We start from the raw sequence: 21,523 nt of genomic DNA, 5'->3' as shown, positions 1-21,523 counted from the left end.
CCCTCCATTATCATCGTAAAAGATTCCTAGCATTGCTTAGCAAATTTAGAAAGTTTCAGATTTTGTGCTAATTGACACTGATCTATAATTTCAAGTTTTTAGAAATTTGAGTCTCTTAGATCCATCAATAGATTTTGGTCAAAATTCATTGATGTACCTAGAGAATTCTGATAAAATCTTCCAACTCATTGTGTTTATTAGGTGAATTTGAGCTCAAATAAGCTCTCGTTTACTGTTTTAAGGCTCTCCCTGATGGATCGAAAAGAATTTAGATATCTCCACAATGACATGATATTGTCCACTTTGGGCCTAAGCCCTCATGGTTTTGCTCTTGGGCTCTACCCAAAAGGCCTCATGTCAATGGAGATATCTATTCTCTTATAAACTCATGATCTTTCCCATGTGTTTCCAATATGGGACTATGTTTGCAACCTTGCAACCCCAACAATCCCCCCCTCAAACAAAGGACCATAGGCTTTCCACGTCCGATCCTCGACCCACCAGGTCTTCCTGCCCCTCGGTCTACCCGACCTACTAGGACTTCCTTGCCTAGCCGCAACTAGGACTTCCTGCCTCTCGGTCCACCCGACCTACTAGGACTTTCCTTGCCTAGCCGCAACTAGGACTTCCTGCCTGGTGTCTGGTCCTCTTGATCCGAACATAGGAGCCCCCACTTTCTTTGTTCGAGGTCAATATTGTACTCATATGGTTCAATCAGACCATAGCTCTTGTGCACAGTCGGCGGTTAAACCTTCTGGCAGTCCGGGCTCTGATACCAATTGATGGATCGAAAAGAATTTAGATATCTCCACAATGACATGATATTGTCCACTTTGGGCCTAAGCCCTCATGGTTTTGCTCTTGGGCTCTACCTAAAAGGCCTCATGTCAATGGAGATATCTATTCTCTTATAAACTCATGATCTTTCCCATGTGTTTCCAATATGGGACTATGTTTGCAACCTTGCAACCCCAACACTCCCAACAGTGCTCAAAATGATTTGAAACTTTCATGATACTATGGCGTTGATTTCTTGAAACAACACCACAACGATGTTAGTATTTAAGTTGTGTACTTGTTTTTTAAGACTAGCACCAAAGTAAAATTTATTTTATTTTTATTAATAAAATCAGCTAATTTATTTTATTTTATTATTCTTTTATAATTAGATATTAAAAATTAGTAGATATTTAAAATAGAAAAAAATATTTTTAGTATTTTATTAATTTTCTTTTATATTATATATTTTTTAATTAATGTTTTACAATTTAAAATAAAAATAAAAATAAATAAATTTAAAGTGTTAATTAAAGTTTAAATTAATTTTAGAGGAAAGAGAAGAGATTAAATGTTGTAGGTAAATGAGTGAGAAAAGAGAAAAAGAAAAGTAAGTAATTGTCATAGGAGTAAAATTGGAATCAAGTGCGTCCTTTGAGAAGAATGAAACTTGGGTATACCTTTTGAGCAAAATCAAACTTACAGTATACCCTTTGGGAATTTATCATAATTTATTTAATAATAAATCAAATGGTGAATGAAGTATTGTTTTCAGATATTCTAAAGAAGGTTAGCAACATGGTGTAAGATGCTCAATGATTCAAGTAGTTTTTCAAATATTGATGATTTGAATTTCAAGTGGCAAAAGGTGAATACGTTAGCCTCCAGCATCCCCATCAATCTCTCTCAGGGCCAACACGGAGAAGGTAAATCGCGGGCGACTACTAGTCTTTGAAATAGTGACTAGCACATAAGGGAGGCATTTACCTCGACTTTGTCGATATTCGAACCCCAGACCTCATGGTGGCAACACCTCATGTGCTAGCCACTAAATCCATCCGAGGGGACGATGATTTGAATCTCAGGTACCATACATTATAGGATTTTTTTATAATGAAAAATCTAAGATATTGACGGTTGGCCAAGGAGCCATTTATATTTTCAAATTTACTTGGTGTTGGGTCACTTCGGAGCTAGAGGCGGGGTGAATAGCTCATTTCGCTTCAATGATGATGATTTATAGCGGAATACTCGAAGCGACAAACTTCCAATGCTAACATTAAGATTTACTTGGTATCCACCTCAAGAAGAGGTTACTAATCCAAGGATCCACACTTAGCATACTCTCCACTATCAAAAACACTCATTCTCAGAAATAATCCGGAGGTGGAGAAACCTCGTACAACTCACACAAGCATACAACTCAAAACAAGAAGTAAATACACAAATAAAAATGAAAAACTTTCTTGCTTGATTTATTGTTGCTTGTTGATGCCTCTTATAAGCTTGGAAATGCAACATCACCTCAACCCCAAGTTTTCAAGAGCTGACGAAGAAGATGGAGTGAAGAGTTGTGATGAACAGTGCACACGAACCTTTTTCTAGGATTACTGTTGGCGCCTTAATAGTTTAAGCTTTTCCCTTAATCGACTACGACGTCAGCAACCTGCATAACGACTATTTTTTCTAAAATTTAATCGATTAGAATAATCGATTAGGAAACTTTCTGTTCGTGCGAGAATCTACTGTAAGCGATTAAGCTTCCCTACTTAATCGATTATCTCAATCGATTCAGCTCTATTTTGTTTCCATGATCAAACGACTTAAGCGATTAGGGTAATTGCTTAAGCTATGATAATCGATTAGCCTAATCAATTATCAAACCCTAACTTCCAAACCTAAGTTTAGGGTTTCTTTACCGAACATCCAGTCAACTGTGATTTATTGGGACTCCTCCACAAGTGCCTGGTTAATTATTTGACCCACTTAGACTTTTTTCCTCGTGCCAAGTGTCTGGTCCCTCCTTTGACCCACTTGAACTTTTTTCCTTGTACCAAGTGTCTGGTCAATCCTTTAACCCAATTGGACTTTTTTCCTCGTGCTAAATGTCCGGTCAACCTTGACCCACCTAGACTTACCATCTCATGCTAAATGTCTGATCAGTCATGACCCACTTGGAATTCTAATCACCAGGTGTCTGGTTAACCTTTGACCCACCTGGATTTTCAATTGTCTGACTTCATTCATCAGGACTTCCTTACTGCCTAGCTTCACTAATTAGGGCTTTTCACTTAGCTTCATTCACCATGACTTTTCATCGCCTAGCGTCACTCACTAGGATTTCCATTTACCTAGCTTCACTCACTAGGACTTTTCACCTAACTTTACTCACTAGGACTTTTCACCTGATTTCACTCACTAGGACTTTTTACCTGCCTAGCTTCACTCACTAGGACTTTTCACCTAACTTTACTCACTAGGACTTTTCACCTGACTTCACTCAGTAGGACTTTTTACCTGCCTAGCTTCACTCACTAGGACTTTTTACCTAGCTTCACTCACTAGGATTTTCTAACTACCTATCTTCACTCATTAGGGCTTTTTCACTTGACTTCATTCACCAGAATTTTCTATTTGTCTAGCTTTACTCGCTAGTGCTTTTTAACTATCTGACTTTACTCACTAGGACTTTCATACCAAGTGTTCGGTCAACATTGACACACTTGGATTTTCTTCTTCTGCTAACATTTTCGTTGGTCTTCCCTTTGCCTAACTTCCAGTTAGGGCTTCCCAATCAACTATTCGTCAATCTTGTCATACTTGACTCTTCTTCAATCAAACTGGTTAAACTTTGATCAGAGGAGAATTACACTAATGAGATTTTTTTAATTTCACTCATGATACATTACACATGAGGAGTTTGAAAAATTTATAACGTTATGTCATTCAATAAGGTCTATAAGTATTTTTTTAATTTATCTTGATAATCAATTGAAAATTTTATGTAGTTCAGATGAATCATTTTAAGATTAATTTGATTATCTAAATTAAAAAAATTGACAGTTGAATAATTAAAATACTAAAGAAAAAGATATCTAGAAAAAAAGGAAAGAAAAACTTTGATGAGTAACTCTTTAAGCTCTCTCGTTTCTTAAGTGCTATCCTTCTCAGGTTATTAAAGGTTACCAGTTGGACTACAACTATATGACCTATTAAATTATTCAATATAATAAATGAATATTAGTTATGAAAGTTAAATAATTCAGTAGAAATAAGTTGCTTATCAAAAATATTATTTGTAATAACAAATATTGTATTTTTAAAAAATATTTTTAGTATTTTAAAATTTAAAATATTAAGTTTAAAAAATATTAGTATTTTATTTTAATTTTTTTAATCGTGCGTGAAAGTGATCCAGTACTGTTCATCATTTGGATTCATTAATTTTTTTTTTATTTTAAGATATATTATATATATTTACTGTTTAAAATTTTAAAATTTAAGAGTTGAGTTTTAATGAATTTGAATTAATAAAATTTTCTATATAGGGTTAAAGATTATCTTTTAGATTATAATGTTCATAATTAAAAAAATTTAGATACACGGAGTATATTATATATATTTAGAGAGTATATTATATATATTTAGAGTTTAAGATGGTATAATTAAGATTTTGAGTTTTAATAAATTTAAATTAATATGATTATTTTATTAGTATTTATTTTTTAAAATTTTAATATTAAAAATTAAAAATTTTAAATGTTAACATCAATATTAAATAATAAAAAACTATTAAATTTAATGTAAACGTCTGGATTTAACGTACACGTGCACGCGGCGGCGTGCAGTCCGCAGCAAAGCAGTGTTAATTCTATACACACACGATGCTATAAAACTAAAATTAGAATTAAAAATAAACTCTCATATTGAAGGAATACTCTATCAATTCAACGTGCAAACATTGGAACTTGGAACGATTTGAGAAAATCAATTGATGAAATATGTAATACCGAATTGGGAGAATTGGTATGATTCTATGTAAGTGGTTTTTACATAATAAATTAGAAAGTCTCGGCTTTCATGTAGTGGAAGGATATTGTTATCCAAATATTTATAATTTGATATTCAACTATGATATATATTTATAGGATTTTTTTTCTAAATAAGCTGTGCAATCATAAAATATTAGACTTTTGAGCCGCTTGTAATGAGTACTTTCTGATTTATTTTAACAACAGATGAAATATTTTTATAGGATTGGATCGATCATCCTAAATTTGATATGTCTTGATTTATCATTTTATCATAGACTGAGGCATAGTTGACTTAACTAATATAGAATAGTTATTATTATAGTAAACAATAGGTCAAATCTTGATAAAATAGGAAAAAAATATTCCCCTCCCCCCACCCGAACAACAGTAGCTAATTTATCTCTTTATAAATATCGAACATGTGGATCGTTGTACGACTAATTTTGGGACTGGATTCTCTGGTCTCCTTATCCTGGTCCGCTCCTGGACCGAGATAAGGGGATTGATGGGGGATCGGATCCTCTGATCCCTTTGTCCTAATCCGTTCCTGGACCGGGACAAAGGGATTGATGGGAGATAAGGGCTCCCACTTGTTAACAGGTAGGGGCTCATTATCCTCCCACCAATACAAAGGCTGGACTATGAATTAGTGGTCTAGTCTTTACGGACCAGAGGATCCACCCCCATTGATGGGAGGTCATGGCCTCCACCTGTTAACAGATGGAGGGTCATTACCTTCCACCAATGTAAAGACTGAATTAAATTATGGTCTAATTTTTACGGATTAGAAGATCTGCCCCCACTAATTCTACCATTTGCAACATTTCGAACGATGCCAAGGGGGTTTTTTTTTAATATTAATGGAAATCTATAGGCATTTTTTTTTAAAATTATATTAATTTTAATGGGAGGGTGTTTGTTTTATCAAGAAACTTATTTGGGCCTCGATTTGTAAACGGCGGTCCATTAGGTCCACGAAGACCTAGTTTCACAGTATAATCATCCATGGTTCGTTTTTCACGACGAGCCCTAACTACTTGAGGTTTGGAAGAACGGAGAGATCTGCTCGACCAGAGGCGGCAATGGCGTCGGCAGCAAGCAGAGTCGGAGGGCGCGGCGGTGGGTTGTGGGATGGGTTGTACCGCGTTCTGATGCGCCGCAACTCCGTCTATGTCACATTCATCGTGGCTGGAGCCTTTGTCGGAGAACGGGTTAGTTCTTTCTTCTCCATCCCATGATGCAATCGGCATCTTGTTTTTTCTATGGATATCGATTTTTGTATTTATAGATTGGTGGATCTGATCCTGAGATCTATTACTTGTTCTTGTAATAGAGAAAATAGGCCCTTGTTACGCTTTCGTCGTTTACTCATCTTGTGCGACCAATTTTTATGAAGATAAACTTTCAAACTTTTCGATTAGTGTAACTCGTATCGAGAAAGAATAAACCTTTTGAATTTTTGGTATAGATCATGTCTTCCACATAATTGGTTTTCATGGTGAGTTTGTCTGTCGAAATTTGAAAATATGAGTTCACAAGATTTACCTTGCAACCTTGTTGCTGATCGCAGGCTGTTGACTATGGTGTTCACAAGCTTTGGGAATATAATAATGTTGGGGTAACATACCTGAACTCAATTTCTATCTTTTATATGTCAGTCGTGTGTATATATTGGAATTTCTCTTATTAATGGTTCAGAAATTCTCCATTCGTACATAATGATTGTCATTCCTCTATGCAAGTGGATCTTCCAATTTTTCTAGAAAAGAAACCTGTATTTGTGTATTATCACAAAATGTTATGATATTTTGGTTAATTTAAATACATCACATACTTTATAACTTTTAACAAATATATCGTATACTTTTAAAGCAACAAAATCAGCACAAGGCATATATGGTTCATGACAAAGCTAGCCAATTTCTGTTAGTTGATATTAACTGACAATAATCCATATGTTAAATAATCTTGTCATCCTTAAAAGTAGCAATTCTAAGTTTTTCAAGTGAATTAATCACTTAATATGGTAGCAAAAGGTGGAATCCACCATCCCAGTGGGCCCATGGTCGGGCCCACGATCGGCCCCACGACCATTTAAATTGGGAAGTTGTAGTTGGCTAGTACGGGGAGGGTTTTTTTTTTCTCGAACCCTTGTCCTATGGTAGCAACTTCGCCCTGCACTAGCCAACTCAACCCTGTCCCAGGGACGAATTAATCACTTAATAGTAAAGACCAAACATTGCAAATCGAGGAAGAAAATGTTATGAATGGTACTAGTACTCTTCTACAAAAGAATGATTTGGCATAGAGGCACATCATCTGTTAATAATGGATTCTTAATGGAAATTCACCAGCATCATAGCTTTGGTATGATTTTATATAGTACATAATAGCTTTGCTATTTTTGGAAGTTTGTGAAGATTTGTTAAAGTTGTGAAGTACACAACAGATGTAATAATTAACCTTGATATTTTTCAGTATTGTCAATGAATGAAAAAATGGCAGATGGAATTAGAATATAAACCACATTCATGATTAGAGGACTTTATAGGTAACACTGTACTATTTTTCACAAAAAAGTTTTGTTTGATAAAAACTGAACGATAAAAAATGTCTTACATCTTGGACACTCCTGAGGCTATGATATCATGGGTGCTAATATAATAAGAGTAAGCACTTGTTTATGTAATTATGCCTGATGCCCAAGCAATTCACTTGTCTATGTAATTATGCCTGATGCCCAAGCAATTCATAGTAACAGGGATGAAGGAATTATATATGATGATGTTGTGCTTGATCTTCAAGACCAAATATTGACAGAAGAGTGAATCAAGAGATTAAACATTCCATTTTTCCATTGTCTACTAAATCAACAACTTAAGAGAGGCCATTGATCATATTCAATTTAAGATGGAGAATGCTTAAGAAGGAGAGTCTTGGCGCAACAGTAAAGTTGTTGCCATGTGACCAAAAGGTCATGGGTTCAAATCCTGGAAATAGCCTCTTGCAAAAAGCAGGGTAAGGTTGCGTACAATGGATCCTTCCCCGGACTCCGCATGGCGGGAGCTTTGTGCACCGGGCTGCCTTTTTTTTTTATGGAGACTGCTTGACTAGTCCAAGGTGAAATTTGAATATCAAATTTTTGAGGATCACACTATAAATAAGTTATGAGCGGTCTGCATGATAATCTTTCATGAACCTGAAAGATGTTTGCCTGTTGCCTTTTAGTGCTATGGATGAAAAGAAGAATATTTTAGTTTGGCCATAAGTACCTGAATCAGTTCTTATAGTGCCTATGTTGAAAGGAAAGCTGCTATCCTATTAGATAAAATCCTCTAATTTGTGAACTCATGACCATGTAAATCCTTGTTTTCTGGCTTTGCTTATATGCACATATATATATATATACCTATACCCTTAAAATTCTTTAGTTATTTGGTCTCCAAAATAGTTGCTATGGCATTATGCAAGATAAGATGTCACTGTGGCAATTCATGTTGTGCACCTTGAGTCCCTTTTTTGCTGAGAAAGGGATAAACTACTCATCATGTCTGTAAAATTATGTTGAACCATTGGTTATGGATAGAGTAGTAGACAGCATATTCCCACCTTGCTATGATTTGAGAGGATGTTGCCTTCCTTTCTTGTCACAAAGTTGTATAAAGATAGTTTGATCTTCCTGTAAACTGATAATGCACATAATGGAGTTATTTTCCTCTTCTATTCAAACGTAATATTTGTTATTAAATCCTTGAGGGTATTTACTGCTGCAAAAATCTTTGAATGAAAAACATTCTTTGTTCTCATCAGCAACTATGAATGATGATTTCCTAAGCTTGCATTTGAGATTAGCACAGGAACTCATCTGTTGTAGTTTTGTTTTTCTTGATGCAAGAAAAGATAGTGGATTACTATTCTGTGTGGAACAAATTGGCTTGCAGTGTGCACTGTTTGACTACTGAGATGGCTTACTTCTCTAAACTCGTTCTGTTACTTCTCTAAGCTCGTTCTGTTATAAAATTTTAACTATTTTGAAAGTCATGGAATTGAATTGGTTCCTGTCCTCCTGGAAGCACACTTCAGTTGCTTATTTGCAAAAGTTCCCCAATGTTCACCTGACATTATGAATCAGATCATGAGAGCTTATTCTGCAAAATTTTGAAAAATTAGATTCCATATCTTAACAATATCCAGTAGCTTTGCTTCTAATTTAAAGTTGCTGATTATATCTTTGATTTGTTAATGCAGAAGAGATATGAAGATATTCCAGTATTGGGGCAAAGGCCGACAGAATGATATCTTTATCGAATGCTAAATTCTTTACAAGTATGCTAAAGGTTGCACAACCTTATTGTAGTAGCCATACTTTTGTCTTTCTGCAATTGAATAATAAGTTACTCTTCAAAATGTAAAAGTTAATTTTCAGAATACACTGGATAATTTTGTGCCATTGAAACAGATTATCATGCTTTCCCTTTGATCATATTGTTTTTCTGGTTTGACAAAGTGCAGTGTTCTTCAAATGAAGTGATTAGTATTCGAATGATTGCATCATGGCTGGCATGTAAAGGAGTTATAGATGAGCATGTGATTGATAGACATACCAAGTTATGCTGATTGTTTACATTTAAAACAACTCAGTAGAGCTTAATCTTTGAATGTAGGAATCAATGACTAAATCTCATAGGATACAGTATTTGATTCGAATAAGGAATACAATGTTAAGTGGAATTTATATTTTTCATTTAGAATATTTTATTCTTTGGTATTCTTCTGATTCTTTCATCCAAATTGACCTTGGTTCATCCGTGCGTTGGACTCACATGGTTCCCTTGCTAGTTTGATCTAAGCACCTAATTGACTTTGTTTAACTCACCTGGCTCATTTCGGTAATCAAATTGTTTAGCTTGCCCTACCTGTCCTGATGAACCAAATTTATCGATTTGCATAGCTCATTTGCCTAGTTTGCTCGATATGTTTAACTTATCCGACATGATCAACTCAACCCATCTCTTTGGTGTGTATGAACCATGTTTATTTTTCATTTCTTTCACTAACTAAAACTAAGACAGTCTTGGCTCTAAGACAAAAGAAACATTCGATGTCTAATGAAATAACCAAGACAAGAAGCATCAGTGAAAGTGCTAAGTTTAAGTCCATCCTGATGCACAATTGCAATACATTCATGTTATAATCACATACAACCAAGCAATTCCTGAGGATTCATGTTTCAAAGGTTTAAAGAATTGCAATAGTCACTATCCATAACCAAGTTGTTCTACAAGCCAGACTCAAATATCTAAGTTCCTCCTGAAGCCATCATCTCCTCCTCGCATGGAATTCTCCCTCCGATCGCTACTTTCCCCGTCGAACAATTCGGTGGTCGGTCGCAATGTTCTTCTCCCCACCTTGAACCTAGTGTTGCTGTGCTTGCTGTAGCTCCCCATTCTATCCATTTTTAATCTCTGAAAAGCAGTGTTTTCAACTACATTAGAACTATGCCGAGTCCTAAATCCTTGGCTCCTGCTGTTGCCATGGTTCCTTGAACTCATTTTCTTCCTCACAGAATTAGCTTCTCCGGTCTCCAATTTCAAGTTCTTCAGGTTGTCGTTAGTTTCATCGAATTCTTTCCAACCAAATCTTTGCTTCGTATCAGAAGCCGCCATTTTTTTTCTGGAATCCCTGGCACCACCTTCTCTCAAAGAAATCTTCCAATCTTTCCTTGCAATTTTATCTGGAGTGTTGAAATTCGTCAGAGGTCGTGAGTTCTTTGATGTAAAGGTCATATTTTTATGCGTCTCGTCGTTCAGATTCTTCACTGCGACGTCGGTAGATTCATCTTCATGTGAATCCAATGATCTTCTTGATCTCCTCCTACTCCTTCCGCTTCCGCCGCTGGGAATCCAATCATCCGTTTCTCCGTCCTCGCTCGGCCCCGCTGGGACGCCGTAGGGCTTCACGCTGTGCACGGCGCCCTCGGGGAAGAACCTGGCCGACGGCAGCCCGTCGACGGGCGAGCGGAACACCTGCGGCCCGTCCCGGTCGTTCCACATGTCGAAGCTGCCGGGGCGCTGGAACCGGTCGGCGAGGGCCCGGAGTTGGTCATCGGCGGAGACGGAAAAGAGATTTGGGGCGCGCTCGACGACCTCCCAGGGGCGCTCGAGCTCGGAGGCGGCGGCACGTAGCTCCGCCCGCTTGCGCATCTCGTAGAGCTGCCGCTCGCGGCAAAGGCGAGCCTTGAGGAGCTGCTTCGCTTTGTTGGCCTGCATCCGTTTCCACTGCCACTTGGATACGCCGCCAGGGTACGTCCGTGGCCCGCCGCCCATGCGGATCACGAGCTCTCTGCGGCCGCGGAGGGGTTGGAGGACGGAGAGTTGGTGGGCGCCGGAGAGGAATCGGGTGGAGGAAAGGGTCGAAGTGAGGACGGGGAAGCGAGGGATTGAGACGGCGGCGGGGGAAAAAACTAGAGACGGCATTTTTCTGGTGCGGAATTGAAATGGATGAATTGGGGAAGAACGCAGCGCGATTTGAGACGAGCGGAAGCGATTGCACAGGACGAATAATTTCATATCACATCCCAAAGTTTACTATTTGTTTAAAGCATCCTCGTGAATTTTACGATCATCTCCTTACCTTTAAAATTCAAAAACAAATTTACTAAAACGGGCTCTTACTTTTCGGAAATGCTAAAAAAACACGGCTAACTTTCAAAATGCACAAAGCACTCAACATTTTTAAAATTTTAAAGGATGAAACAACTGTCCTCTGATAATTGTTCAATATTATTATCTTTTGTCTCTCGATCCCCATTACCCAGTTATATGAATATGATAAATCTGTATTGTAATAATTATGATTTTATAATTGTTATAATGTGAATATTATCGAACAAAATAAATTCAAGTTGAAATAACTATGATTTTTAATTGTTACAATGTGAATATTATTAGGATTTAATACATATGACAGAAATATTTAATGTCTAAAGATAATTAGATAATTTTACAAGTGAAGTGGATGAGATGGGTGCCCTTTTAATAAAAACCAAAAAGTGATGCCTAATGATGATTCTGATAAAAAAGGGGTACTTTATTGCCTAATTTAAAAACTATACTCTAGACTTTCTGAATTCTCAAAAAGTAATTCTTCACACAGAACGAAGAAATAGGTGAGAAAAAAAATTAAATTTATTAACTTTGGGGAAAAAAAATAAAAAACAATTGCCGGCAGCAACTAAAGATACATGACAAGGGATTCTTAGAGGTGCAAGGATTACTTTCTAGGATGATGTACATGTGTATCGAAGTAGACAACTAAAGTTAAAATCTACTACAATGTCAATGTTTTAGTCTATGATGGAACGGCAAGCATGTTTCAAGGAGCTGCTCATCAGAAGTTCTTCCGCGATTTGCGAACAGCCTGTTGGATCTGCTTCTCGTGCTCTTTGAGCATGTCTTCCATGTTTCCGCCCGGTGGCATCAAAGGGCCTGAGTAGTGAATTCTTCTTATAGGATGTCCATATACCTGCAACGTTCATTTCAGAGTCATCATCATCCAAGAGACAGATTTATTTGGTTGGAATACGAGTTTCGGTCTTACTTGTGCTGGTTCCTTGGCAATGACTATGTCGTTTTTCTTATGTTCAGCATGTCGACCTCCATCAAGTTGATTTTGTCGAGAGCCAGCATTGCCTCTCGTGGCAAATGAACCTGAGATGTCTGAGAAATCGGCACCGCCTAGGTGAGGCCGGTACGACGTCTGTGGCCTTAACTGAAGACCATTTGGCACCCTCATTGAGGAATACGTCCGGCTTGGAGCGTGACGGGCCTGTTCTTGTTTCCTCCCAGACAAAGTAGAAACCAATGCATTCGGGTGAATGCCAGGATGAGAGGAGACATTTTGTGATGGTCCTCCAGGAGGTTCCATTGGGAACCCAGATGCAGCATCATCCTGTTCTTCGTACTTCTTGCCAATGCTTTTCGTATTCAGATATCCATGTGAATTCTACACAAAAAGGAAATCAATACGATATTCTCCAACTGTCCATGACAAGCATATTGCACCAATTTAGCAATTCTTTAAACCAAAAGAGCATAGAAATGTTCATATTACCTGCCGTTCTTGTGCTGGCATTGCTCTGGAAACCCTATTATGTGGCCTGACTGATTCAGATGCCCGGGCGGCTGCTCTCTGCCTGCAAAATTCATAAACAAGTCACCGTGCCTGTAATTTTACAACTTTTATTCGGCACAAACAAAAAGCTCTAATTATGTAGGGGAGCTGTAAAAGACTGCATACCTCCTAGCCTCGTCCTGAAGTTTGGCATCATACTCTTTACTTGGAGGATATTTAGGCAAACTTGAAGGATCACAGGCGAATGGCATTGTTGTGAAGAACTGAAAAGTAAAGATACTAGAATTTTGAACGAACTTCTTGGATAGAAAATGTATGACAAATCTAATAAATTATAACATCCTAAGTTTGCACATAAAAGGAGTTCATATACCTTACTTTGGAGGGCCGAGGCAACAGTTCCCCTTTTCTCTGGTTCTATAGCAAGAAGATAATCGAGGAGAGATAAAGCTGTAGGTGGGAAGTCTTTGAAAGTCTCAGTGAGACAGCACCTATACTGATGCTGAGGTTTGAATATGGTCGCGTGGGGTAGCTTTGATTTCTCCCAGTACTCTTCTGAAGGTGAACCACAGAGCTTGAAGATCTTGTGCAGTTGTTCCACCTAAAGTGGCACAGCCATCAACAATTTCAATGAGGAATGAAAAAATAAATTCAAAATTTTCTTTCCATTTTACTCATCTTAGTATCTCACCCTTGAAAACTTTCAAAGAAACTAAACATACCTCAGTTCTTCCAGGCATGATCGGCCTCCCAGCAAATAATTCTGCAAGAATGCAACCAGAGCTCCACAAATCAACAGCAGCACCATACTCCGTGGCACCGAGCAAAAGCTCAGGAGGCCTATACCACAAGGTTACTACGCGACTTGTCAACTGTTGATTTTGGTCAACAGTGAGTAATGTTGCAAGGCCGAAATCTGCTATTCTGAGTATGCCACTATTGTTAATTAATAAATTTGAGCCCTTTATATCTCGATGCAAGACCCCACGACTATGACAGTGATCAAGGCCTTCAAGCAGCTGTTTCACATAACACTTTACCTGAAGTTGATATCACACTGATTAGAGGAGAAAAGTTTCCAAGCATATAGCTATAACAGCTGAAATCTACAAATATCAAACTACCTGTGGCTCAGTGAATCTGACACTAGATCTTGCTGCAAGTCCAGCTAGATCATGCTCCATATATTCAAATATGAGATACAAGTTGCATGACATCCGTGACGTGATTATTCCTTCAAGCTTTATGACATTTGGGTGATCAAGTCTCCGTAGAATACGAATTTCCCTTGCCATAAAGCAAACACTTTCTGGATCCATATTAACAAATCTCACTTTCTTGAGAGCAACAATTTTACCGGTCTCAAGATCACGGGCTCTAAAGACATGACTATAAGTTCCTTCTCCAATCTGAAATACAATAATTCAACAATGATCATCCATGTACTTACAATCGTGAAAGAGCAGAATAAACTGTACACAGCTTGTCTTCTAACAACATCATACTAAGCATCAACGATTGATATTCAGTATCAACATATAGTGCCTTTTCTTTTTAACAAAATCTGGTTTTAGAGAATCATAATGGTTAGCGAATAGCAGTATCGAATCAATGACATTAATTCAGTAGGAGCTATTATAATGACAGCAAAAAAAAACAAATTCAACCTATGGAAAAAATTGGATCATTCAAAAGTGTATGTGAAGGGGAAAAAAAGATAAACCTTATCTAATTTCTCAAATGAGTCACCTCTCCTGGGTAGCCACCCGTTTATTGCTTCCCCAGCAACATCTGTAAGCCAAGAAGGCCAACCTGCTGCTACTTGCTCCCCTGCAAGCCCATTGGGCACACTACCAATTCCCAAATCACCTTCGATATTGCGAGAAGAACCCATAACACTGGAGCCATTTTTTTGTGCTCCAACGTCCACAGTGGCTCGTCTGTTGTGTGCTCCGACATGGCCGGTACTCTGAACGGCTGTGGAATCCTCTTCTTCCTCCGAGGAGACAGAGGAGCTGGTGTCTGAATTCTCATATCGCTTGGATGAAAATCTAGCACTGCTATGGTTTCCACTAAGTGTTGCAGTAACGATGGCAGTCACAACCTCGTCTTTCTGTGAGAATGTGACAATACGGTTCAAGGACTTAGATCGATCCGGCACACCATCATCATCAAGCAAGCCCTTGGAACAAAGGCAGCCCATAAGCAGAAACAATATCAGAGCCTTTATATCCTTTTCATACGCAGCAAGTCAATAACGCACAGTATGGTGTCATCCAGATCGACCTAAAAACTAGGTTTCTAATCTAATGGACCGAGCAAGCACGGCTGTCCCCAAATCTCAAAGCATGCGCCACAAATATTCAAACTTTTGCTACGAAATAGCTCTCGTCAATCGACAATGCCTTGACATCGAGGACGAATGCTCGTCCCCGGAAGAATAAATTCAACGATCTCAGCAATCTCGAAAGCCCTAGCAAAAAGCTACTACCTTTATGAGATTAAACACAAAAGATAGACGATCGAGAACAGAACCCTAGCCCGTCAAACCACAAAGGGAACAATCAAACCTATACAAGGGAATCACGAGGAGCAAAAAGGAAGAACCGGGGATGCCTAGGATAATTTGACGTTCGCTCGTCTAGCGGTGGAGTTTCCCCTACCGCTGGTAGTCGATATTCTTCATTCCGCCATGAGTAGAGCAGAGGGAAAGGCGGAGACGATGATCGAATTTGGATTCGGCAAAAGAATAACACAATTAGCTTTGAAATTAGTTTGTTCTGTTCACAAATTGACTAAAAAAAGAAATGTTATGAACCTGCAAACAAACGGAGGAATCAAACGGAAGCAGCGGAGGGTTTTTCGGATACCTGTCGCCCTAGAATATCGCCGACGATCGCCGAAATCGCTTGCCAACAAGTTGGGCATCTCTCCGGATTCTGCGAGATATCTCATTCTTCCACAGTTTCAGTCGTACTACATATATTTATATATATATATATATTCATTGCAAACGTATATAATACTTAAATACAGATAAATTAGTATTATAACCTATAAATTAGATTTGATAAAGGACCCTCCAAATCTATTGATGGTGTTGATTTTCGAAAAATTAACAACATTATAATAATTATAAAATCATAGTTATTATAATTATAAGTTATCATTTTAAAAGATCATTTGTTTTTAATTCAAATTGAACTATATAACTTAGAATATATCAAACGAACACGATAGTGCTAATTTTTTATAGTGCTGAATTTCGAAATCAACACTAATGTATTGTTGGTTTTTTGAAAATCAATCCTATTGTTTTACTGAATTTAGCAACACAATAATACTGATTTCAAAAATCAATACTATTACGTTGTCATTTTAATAGTGTTGTTATTTTTGAAATTTAAAAACACAATGATAAAAGTCCAGTAATATAAATACAATAATATTGATTGTCTAAAGAAGAGAAAAGAGAAAAAAAATTATGACTTACAAGTAGACCTGATCATGATTCGAAATCGTTGGTTCGATGGTTATAAGTAGGTCGACCTTTAACCTTAACCGCCTAAGATGGTTACGGTTTACGATTCGGAACCGCTGATTCACGGTTTGGTTCACGATTCGTCACGGTTCAAGATTATTATGTTAAAAAAATTAAAAATTAAAAATTAAAAATTACAAATTACAAATTACAAATTACAAATTAAAATATATTGTAAAAAAAAGACTTGCACTTATTTAAGTTGCCTACGTATTCTCTTAAGATATAGAGGAATTAAATCCCACATAGTTCTTTACATTTTTATCTTTTACATTGTCACTCACTTCCATTTCCCATTTATGTCGTATTCATTCCTTCAGTATCAAAATCTTCAACTTCGTCATCTGAAAGTTGCATTCCCTGGATTCTTTTATCTGCTCTGGTTCAATCGTCGAGTAATACTTGGGCTTCCAATGAGTCGAGAGACAAAGTTGATCGTCGTTTATCTAATATGTTACCGCCAGCATTGAACGTCTGCTCAACAGTAATGGACAAGCTAAAATTTCTTTAATGATCACAGAGAGGACGGGAAAGCTTTGAGCCTTCTGTGACCACCACTTTAACATATCGAAATTCACTACAAAAAAATTCAGCATTAGAGACAGAATTTTCCGTCGCTATTCCATCGCTAAATTAGATTAGCAACGGATTTACTGCGTCGCTACGAGTTTTGTCGCTGACTGTATTTAGAGACGGAATTTTAAATTTCGTCGCTAGTTAGAGACGGAATATTATTCCGTCTCTAAATTTAGCAATGGGATATATATTCCGTCTCTAAAATTTAGCGATGGAAATTTAATCATCAGTCGCTACCCATGAAATCCCGCCTCTAGTTAGATTAATATTCTCTCTAATTAGAGACGGAAGTTTAATATTCCGTCTCAAATTAGAGACGGATTTTTTTATATTCCGTCGCAAGCTATCAACATTTCAGACAAATTTAGGTCACTCAGCGATGGAAAATTAAAGTTCCGTCGCTAAGTATCGATATTACAGTAATTTTCATGATGAAATTAGAGACGGAATATTAAAATTCCGTCTCTAATTAGAGACGGAATTTTAATATTCCGTCTCTAATACCTGAAAATTTCACCAGAACCATTTTGTTTCTGCAGTCATAGTTGTTTGCATTTCATATCAATCTAAACCATCACATACGATGATTTTCAAACAACACAATACATACACAATTAGACAATAACAATACAAAATAATATATAAATGTAAATATCAAACCAAATATCCAATCCAAGCACAATACATTCCTACAACATCTCCAATAATAATAATCCAAGCACAAAACTAAAACTAAATATCCAATCAAACAACAAAGATAAATATCCAAACATCTCCAACCATAAACACTGATTGTATAGTACTACAACATCTGAAATTTAAAAATACAATACAACACCTTCTAGCAAAGAAAATCCAATCCTAAACTAGCGAGTAGTAATCAATCCTGCAAAAAATGTTAATATGATAGATTACTAATAAAATAAAGAATAAACTAATACACAATTATGAGTAACATATTAAATATAATATTATGAATTTATTTGACATACTTGAGTGCTAGTTTGGATATATGATGATAGTGTTGTATAGATATCAACGTTCCTGAAAAGATATAATACAATGTTAGAAATAGTTTAAAATTGATAACTATGGCAATGTTGAATAAAAAAAATTAAAAAGTTAAACATCAAGATACCTATGGCAATCTACGGATCAGGGGGATTATTAGTGTCTTGAGTCTCCTGAGAGGCAAAACGATGCGGCGTTGCATTCATTTGATCCAAGAAGGCCTGCATATCCCGCCCAATTTTCTCAAGATCTAATCGGGACTGCCGCTCTGCTCAAAAATCTGCCTCCAAGCTTGATAGTCGGGTCTTCAAATCTGCGTTTTCTTACTCTAAGGCGTCTACTCTAGCAGATGATTCGGATGCACTCGATGATGTGCTAGGACGACCCCTGGCCCTAGGAGTCATCGCCTGATCATATACAACTCTTGCCTGGGCTCCAAGACCATAGAGGGTGGAGGTCTTTTTCCTTCCACCAACCACATCATAATAAATTTCATTTATCTGGTCAGTGGATAAAGTCTGCTCCTCACCTCCCTCTAAACTAGGCTGAGACGCCTGTGCAACCCTAGCAGCAATTTCTTCCTATTTACATTAAAAAAAAAAGTTTTATTAGATATTTACTAAAATGATAAATAATCATTATTAATAGTTAAATATATTCAAGGGTAGATTCTTACGTCTAATGCCGACGATCGACGATTTATAAAGTTGTCATCTTTTGACTTGTGTGTCTTGGTAAATATCTCCCTACAAGTAGGAGGTCGCTGTAGATCATGTTCATGAATATTAAAGAATGTAAATATTTCTAGCCGTATGTTCTAGGTACAAAACTCTTATAGAATTTTAAAATTGATAACTCACCAAGTCTAAGGCATGCTCGACGATCGATCGGGATCCAACGGTATGTTTTGTCGCTCCGGTACTAGGGTCAACCAGCTCACTCTTTCTATTGGCTCGAGCTATCATTGCATTTTCCCACCATCTATCTACAACCTAGATGGCTCGCCATGCATCCCAAATGTTCTCAGGTACATAGGATGGTTTTATTCCCTTTTGTCTTGCTTTGTATAATATGTCTTTGTATAGTTTGGCACAAGCTGCGTTCCAGGTAGTATAAAATTCTGCCTCGTGCCCTTCTTCCCAATTATATCCTTTCTGCAATAATATGTTCACAAATTATTATAAAAACATAATAAAATCATGATAATTAAAATGGCTTACCAAAAACTCATCGTAATAAAATTGCTTCATATCCGGGTCTACTCGCTTCCATGTAGTACCAGCGGGGCTAAATCGCTCTTTAAATTTCGAGGTGATGTATGCAGCTACTCTATGACCATCTGGGGTAAAACTGCATTTAACAAATAAAATTAAACAAATATGTTAAAAAAAATACACTATTAACACCAATACTTACCAACCCCCGATAATCCGTAGAACAATATGGCCACCAGCGACAGACATGTCTATATCTGTAGAATTACATTATAACACATACGCATGCACACTAGTTTTTATCAAAAAAAATAATGACTAATAGAGTAAGACAAATGATATAACCATGAATATTTAGATCTAAAATTTAGCTTAACAATGCTTAATCTGAAGATATAACAATTTTAATCATTAACATTTTGTAGATCCTCCTCACTAGACTCTGTTAGTTCAATAAGCTTCTCACTGCTGGATATTTCTCCATCATCTATCTCCTCATAAGGTACATTAACATCTACAAGTAATTGAGATGTTGATTGAAGCTGAGAATCTACTGAATATATCTCCATTGTATCATTTTGAAATGCATCATGGTTTTGGTTCACGATAGAGTTGGGCAATTCTATGGTAGAGCGTGGCTTTGTTCGGCAAAATGCTAACCATTTACTAGCTCTTCTTCTCTTCGTGGGATATTCAAGATAGAAAACCTACCCCGCTTGTACCGCAAAAATGAAAGGTTCATACTTATTGAAGCTTTTGTTTGCATTTATCTCAACTAAATTGTAGTTTGGATGTATTCTGGTACCTGTTCTTAGAGTCGGATCATACCAAGAACATTTAAATAACACATATCTTTTGATGGGTAAAGCAGGATATTCAACTTCTATGATTTCTTCAAGTCTCCCATAATAATCCAACTCAGAATTACTGTTGTTGATAGATCCTTTCACACAAACACCCGAATTGAAAGTTAGTCTGAGTGAATCTCGTTGTGTCACGTGAAATTTAAAACCATTAACATAGTAGCTAAAGTACATTGTTATCTTACGGAGAGGTCCAGATGCAAGATTGATTATCCTGGAATCTTGCACATTAGATATTCTCCAATCGGACACCTATAACAATAGTAGAATATAAAATAAGCCTCTGATAATTTAATATGGATGTAAGAAATTTAAATTATCCTCTAACTTACATAAATTTGAAACCATAATGCAAATTCCGTCTCTAACTTTTCAGTTATCTCACTTGCACGAATTGATGGATTTTGTATTTGTAGTTGTTGTTTATATAAGCTAAAAAATAAGATAATTTTAAGAAAATCACTATCGGGAAACAACTTATTTTTTGAGAAATATTTGATTCAAGAAGTCAACTTACTTTATGTAGAGTTTGACTTCATCACAGTTTAAGAGTATGTATGTCATCACAACATGATATTCTTGTGGAGTTAACCATCTAGAAACAAATGCTCCCATTGGCTTGCCAGGAAACTTGAAAATAGAAAGCATAGATGGGTTTATAGGCTGTGCATCACTGAATTTCTAGGACACTTGCGATGTCTGATTTTTACATTATCAGCAAAATAATAGGAATAGAATGAGGATGCTTCTTCAACTAGATAAGCATTACAGATTGACCCCCTCAACTCTAGCTTTGTTACGAACATTATTCTTTAATTTCCTTAAAAATCGTTCGAATGGATACATCCATCTGTACTGGACAGGACCAGCTATTCGTGCCTCGTACGCTAAATGTACTAGTATATGTTCCATTGAGTCAAAAAACCTAGGTGGAAAAATACGTTCAAGCTTACATAGTATGAGAGGAATGTCTGTTTCTAGTCGAAGCATATGATCCATCATAATACACCTCGCAGTCAAATCTCTAAAATATAGACTCAATTCTGTGAGTGCTTGCCAAACATTTTGAGGAAGTCATGAAAAGCTACTGGAATAAGTCTTTGCATGAATACATGATAGTCATGACTCTTCATTCTAAACATCTTTAACCTGTTCATATTCACGCATCAAGCTATATTCGAGGCATACCCATCTGGGAATTTGATTTCTTTCAACCAATTTCATAAAACTTGTTTAGCGTCTTTGTCCAATGTATAACAAGCCTTTGGGAATTTATTAGTTGTTTCATCCTGATGCAACTCTGGTCTGCTAACTAGTTCTTTTAATTTCTCACATGATTTTGCAGTGTCTTTAGCTTTTCCATGCACATTCATC

General features: G+C 36.8%; 3 protein-coding genes across 9 annotated transcripts; 1 reads left to right on the top strand and 2 right to left on the bottom strand.

Annotated features, from left to right (window-relative positions):
• The first annotated feature begins 5,817 nt into the window (after positions 1 to 5,817).
• Positions 5,818 to 9,294, top strand: LOC121970243 (cytochrome b-c1 complex subunit 9, mitochondrial-like). The gene is made up of 3 exons (XM_042520819.1): positions 5,818 to 6,022; positions 6,382 to 6,429; positions 9,060 to 9,294. The coding sequence occupies exons 1-3, from the start codon at positions 5,894 to 5,896 to the stop codon at positions 9,105 to 9,107; spliced, it is 225 nt and encodes a 74-aa protein (XP_042376753.1). The 5' UTR covers positions 5,818 to 5,893; the 3' UTR covers positions 9,108 to 9,294.
• Positions 9,295 to 9,976: 682 nt separating this feature from the next.
• Positions 9,977 to 11,347, bottom strand: LOC121970242 (probable DEAD-box ATP-dependent RNA helicase 48). The gene has a single exon (XM_042520818.1). The coding sequence runs from the start codon at positions 11,285 to 11,287 to the stop codon at positions 10,103 to 10,105; it is 1,185 nt and encodes a 394-aa protein (XP_042376752.1). The 5' UTR covers positions 11,288 to 11,347; the 3' UTR covers positions 9,977 to 10,102.
• A 629-nt stretch (positions 11,348 to 11,976) lies between these two features.
• Positions 11,977 to 15,913, bottom strand: LOC121970241 (probable serine/threonine-protein kinase At1g54610). Of its 7 annotated transcripts, XM_042520815.1 has the most exons (10): positions 15,815 to 15,913; positions 15,515 to 15,624; positions 14,668 to 15,417; positions 14,069 to 14,353; positions 13,667 to 13,984; positions 13,318 to 13,545; positions 13,110 to 13,207; positions 12,924 to 13,005; positions 12,411 to 12,815; positions 11,977 to 12,335 (listed from the first exon to the last, which is right to left on the bottom strand). In XM_042520815.1, exons 3-10 carry the CDS (start codon positions 15,145 to 15,147, stop codon positions 12,201 to 12,203), a joined length of 2,031 nt encoding a protein of 676 aa, XP_042376749.1. In that variant the 5' UTR covers positions 15,148 to 15,417; positions 15,515 to 15,624; positions 15,815 to 15,913; the 3' UTR covers positions 11,977 to 12,200. The 7 variants fall into 7 exon arrangements, with proteins under 7 accessions (XP_042376749.1, XP_042376747.1, XP_042376744.1 ...); XM_042520813.1 differs by having other exon boundaries at positions 14,668 to 15,624; XM_042520810.1 differs by having other exon boundaries at positions 14,668 to 15,739; positions 15,815 to 15,898.
• Between the last annotated feature and the right edge of the window lie 5,610 nt (positions 15,914 to 21,523).

Source organism: Zingiber officinale, chromosome 4A, assembly GCF_018446385.1.
Source record: "Zingiber officinale cultivar Zhangliang chromosome 4A, Zo_v1.1, whole genome shotgun sequence".
Lineage (NCBI taxonomy): Eukaryota > Viridiplantae > Streptophyta > Magnoliopsida > Zingiberales > Zingiberaceae > Zingiber > Zingiber officinale.
This window is presented reverse-complemented; position numbering and strand designations above follow the sequence as displayed.